The 4028-nt window shown below is 38.6% G+C and overlaps 1 protein-coding gene across 1 annotated transcript; it reads left to right on the top strand.

Annotated features, from left to right (window-relative positions):
- Positions 1-1685: 1685 nt before the first annotated feature.
- LOC101309685 (CASP-like protein Os03g0767900-like) lies at positions 1686-3727 on the top strand. The gene is made up of 3 exons (XM_004289583.1): positions 1686-2303; positions 3168-3300; positions 3400-3727. Exons 1-3 carry the CDS (start codon positions 2170-2172, stop codon positions 3592-3594), a joined length of 462 nt encoding a protein of 153 aa, XP_004289631.1. The 5' UTR covers positions 1686-2169; the 3' UTR covers positions 3595-3727.
- Positions 3728-4028: the final 301 nt, after the last annotated feature.

Genomic DNA, 4028 nt, shown 5'->3' with positions numbered 1-4028 from the left:
AAGTATTAATTAAGAAATCTACATAAGTCATTCATATGAAATCTGTAGATTTCAGAAATCAGTTAAAGTCTGTGATTAAAAATCGATGGTTTTAAGAAATCAGTGAAAGTCTATGAACTTTTCAAAGAGTCTATAGACTTTTCAAAAAGTCAATTGATTAAAATAAGTCTGTATGAATCCAAATACAATACACCCCCCTAAGTGTTTGCCTAAGTTGCATGGACACGGACACGGATATGACGACACGGCAAAACTCAAAAACTGAGTTTCCGACACAGCTTGGACACGGCAAACAAAATTATATACTTATGTATTTTTAATAAATAAAAAATATACTAAAATATGAAATAAGTTCATTACATTATCAAATAAAATTCTAAATTCAATCTATTCCATAACCATAAAAAATAAGTTAAGTGCATAATTAATAACATTAAAAGCAGTATACCTCAAGCACCTAAAACATAACAATATTAAAGAAAAACAAACTTGAGCAGTAGCTTGTTTTCAAACAAGGCAATCTCTAGCACAGTAACACCTAATAGACAAAAAAATGAACTAATATAATTATCATATCCATAATAAATCGATCTAAACTTCTTTTTTTTAAGTCTGAAACGCTGACGTGGCGTGTCGCAATGTCGTGTCGGGGGCCGGTCAACGTGTCCGAGACGTGTCCGAAAAGTCAACTTTTTCAGACACGTATTTTGTCATGTTGGGCGCCGTGTCGGAGTGTGTCGACGTGTCGAAGTGTCGGACACTCCGACACTCCAGGGGTGTAGAGTGTCCGTGCAACATAGGTGTTTGCCCTTGCTAAAGCCGACTTAGCATCCCCACCCTCACATTTGCCCCCACTCAAATTATTGAACCGATATACAGCTAAGTTGGATTCTAATGATAGATGGAGATAAATTCATACATTTCATCCCTACATTTTTCCTTTCAGTTTGGTAATCCTATATTCATCGTGGAATGTCCTAAAATTTAGACTACACAACTTATAAGAGTGTCATAACTTGAGTGATTCAATTGAGAAATTTATGCTCAACAACTAGTCTCAAAGCCAAGTGTGTGTGGAGGAGCTACAATGTCCATATCAAATTATCAGTAAGTTTCAGATATGGACGTCCGGACGGGTTTTCCGTCCGGATTTCCGCCGTTTCTCCACCATTCCAGAGCCGGCGACGCCGTTTCTTCTTCCCGGCGTGATCGCAGACCTCCCCCGACGATGTTGGAATGAAGAAGAAGGCCGGAGAGATCGCGATCGGAGGTCCATGCAGCAACCCCACTCAGAACTTCACGACCGATCATGGTGGACCTCCGATCGCGATCTCTCCGGCCTTCTTCTTCATTCCAACACTGTCGGGGGAAGTCTGTGATCACGCCGGGGAGAAGAAATGGCGTCGCCGAAGCTGGAATGGTGGAGAAACGACGAAAATCCGGACGGAAAACCCGTCCAGACGTCCGGACCTGATAACCCCTGATTAAACACCCTCTTTTAGTGTTTACTGGAATTGCATATCTCATGATATCACACTTACAGTGATCCATGCTGGTCCAAATCTTGAAAATGCTTTACATGGCACTGATGGCAGCCAGGCTTGAATGATCAATGCCCAACAGTAATTTTGATGAATAGTTGTTGTTCCTTTACATGTAAGCCTCCAATTGAAACTTTCTGAACCACAATTCACAGTTTCTTGAAACAGTAAAGTAAAACTACACGATGAAAAAATAGGTTAGGAGCAGAGTGCTTAATCTGTGTCTCCAGTCAGTTCCATTCATCGACACCTTGCCAGCAAAAAACAAAGTAGAGGCCAAGTGTCAAATCCCATCACAATTAAAGCAACCTCATCATTTTCCAAATCTGCCTTTAATACCAAGCAAGCTCTATTTGCATGAAAGCCAACCCTCAAGTTTCCCAGACCCCCTCAATAATCTTCTCTTTCCTTTTCTCGAGAGTTCAGGGGAGGCTAAGAGTAGCACAGATCTTAGGAATTGTGGGCTTCATCTGTAGTTGGTGATACAGTTGGGTATAGTTCTGAAAGCTAGTGTTGATGACAAGTTTGGGGATGAGATTGTTGAGAACTGAAGGGTTAAGATGAACCTTCAAAAGGGAAAAGGCAAACCCAGGAAGAGTGCAAGTAGTAGAAGAGATGCACTTGAGTTATGGATCATGAGGTACCTGGATCAGTGGGAACCAGTGCCAGCTTCTCTTTGAGATTGGGTCAGGCTATCTTTTCCTCTGCTTCACTTCTCTTCATGTCTTTGGGGGTTGAGTTCTACAGCTACACTGCTTTCTGGTATTATTTTTTCTTTATTTATCTCATCTTGATTTGCCTCATTCTCCATTGGCTTTCTGCTTGTTGGAGTTTACAAATGGTGGAGCCAAAATTTGTGGTATAGTTTGGGTTTTGATTGATTTTGTTCTATGAATCTGTAATTCAACATAACTTATTGTGCAGTCTAACTTAGTTTAACAATTCACATAATCACATAGTAAAATTAGATAGGTATAGATTGAATTCCCTTTGCTCCTTGGGTCAGATAACCCTGACTGCATTCAATATTTAAGCTACTACATTTTGTGCCAAACTAGTAGAATTCTTTGATTTTTGTTGATTAAAGTCGTCTCATGAATGCAAATCAAAGCTACTTGTAGGTGTGGTACAGTAATTCGATTCAAGTACAACAAATAGATTGAATCTTGTTTAGTCATAGTAAAGCTGCAATATATAGACTCAAACTAACTGGAATGGATCTATAGTTTGGAATTTTTCCTTCCCTGATTCTTGATTGATCAATTATTTTTGTTTTAGAATTTCATGTCCAACACAAATAGTTGTTTATTGAACATCAATTCAGTGTAGGAACTGGCTTATGCTAGAAAATTAAAAATGGAACATTTGGAGGGCTGTCAAGTCTGGTGGTAGAAACTTCTACACGCAGAAAAAACCCAGGACAACATATATCGATCAATAAACGAGGAACATTGTTTAACGTTATCTCAATTTTTATATAAAAGAATGTATAACAACATACAACCCCAGTAGTTACTAACTTACTAGGTTCCTTTACATGCAAGCTAAGAATGTAGGATATAGTCTGTTGTTTTGTTGTCCCCATGCACCGTGTGAAATACTCCCATTGCTATTTTTACATGGCAGCTACCTGGTCACAGTAATGGGTCTGGTTATACCATGGAGCTTCACATTGGCAATGGTTGATGTTTACTCTGTTCTTGTTAAATGTCCCCTTCGTCAGCCTGGAATACTACTGATCATTGTTGTAGGAGATTGGGTAAGAATAAACACCATTCTGATATAGGTACATACATCCATGTATTCTTCTCATGATAATTAATTGTGTCATTAATTCAACATATATATTTCTCCACAGATCCTATCAATTCTTACTCTAGGAGCAGCATGCTCGACAGCTAGTGTTGTGGACGTCCTGCTCCACGCAGATGGTCCATATTGCCCTCCAAAGTTCTGCAGCAGGTACAAGATATCTGCTGCAATGGCTTTCATGACATGGTTTCTCTCAATGGCTTCATCTCTTTTCAATCTTTGGTTACTTCCCTCCTTGTGATTCTTATATGGATGTAGCTCATTCTCCTATTGATGTAATGCAGAAACTGTAATCCTTCGGAAATATTCAATCCTCTGGAAAATGTATATTTGTACATCTATAGTGTTGAAATCATAAACAGATAATTGTAAATAAAGTTTGTATCCTTGTAGAAACCTGTCCCTTTTTATGACACCATCATTTTCACGCAAAGAGCAAAGACGAGCTAACATCTGAAGCTTGAAAACTTGTAACATGTTTTGAGCATTTGATGATGCGTCATACTTGTTACTAATCTTAGTCTTAGGCATTGTACCATTTGTATGAAGCTCTACAACTGCTTAGTGATATCAAAATTATTATTGCTTTATGATTTGATACCATACAAGTTGATACTTCAGTTGCTGTTTTCTACATCCTTTTGTCCTTTAAAACAGCAGGCGTTGCTTCCTGAT

The sequence above is a fragment of the Fragaria vesca genome, linkage group LG2 (assembly GCF_000184155.1).
Source record: "Fragaria vesca subsp. vesca linkage group LG2, FraVesHawaii_1.0, whole genome shotgun sequence".
Taxonomy (NCBI): Eukaryota; Viridiplantae; Streptophyta; class Magnoliopsida; order Rosales; family Rosaceae; genus Fragaria; species Fragaria vesca.
This window is presented reverse-complemented; position numbering and strand designations above follow the sequence as displayed.

Coding starts and splice junctions, on each gene's coding strand:
- LOC101309685 (XM_004289583.1), top strand. CDS start 2,170: ATGGATCATGAGGTACCTGGATCAGTGGGAACCAGTGCCAGCTTCTCT. Junction 2,304..3,167: donor TACAGCTACACTGCTTTCTG/GTATTATTTTTT, acceptor TTTACATGGCAG/CTACCTGGTCACAGTAATGG. Junction 3,301..3,399: donor TCATTGTTGTAGGAGATTGG/GTAAGAATAAAC, acceptor ATTTCTCCACAG/ATCCTATCAATTCTTACTCT.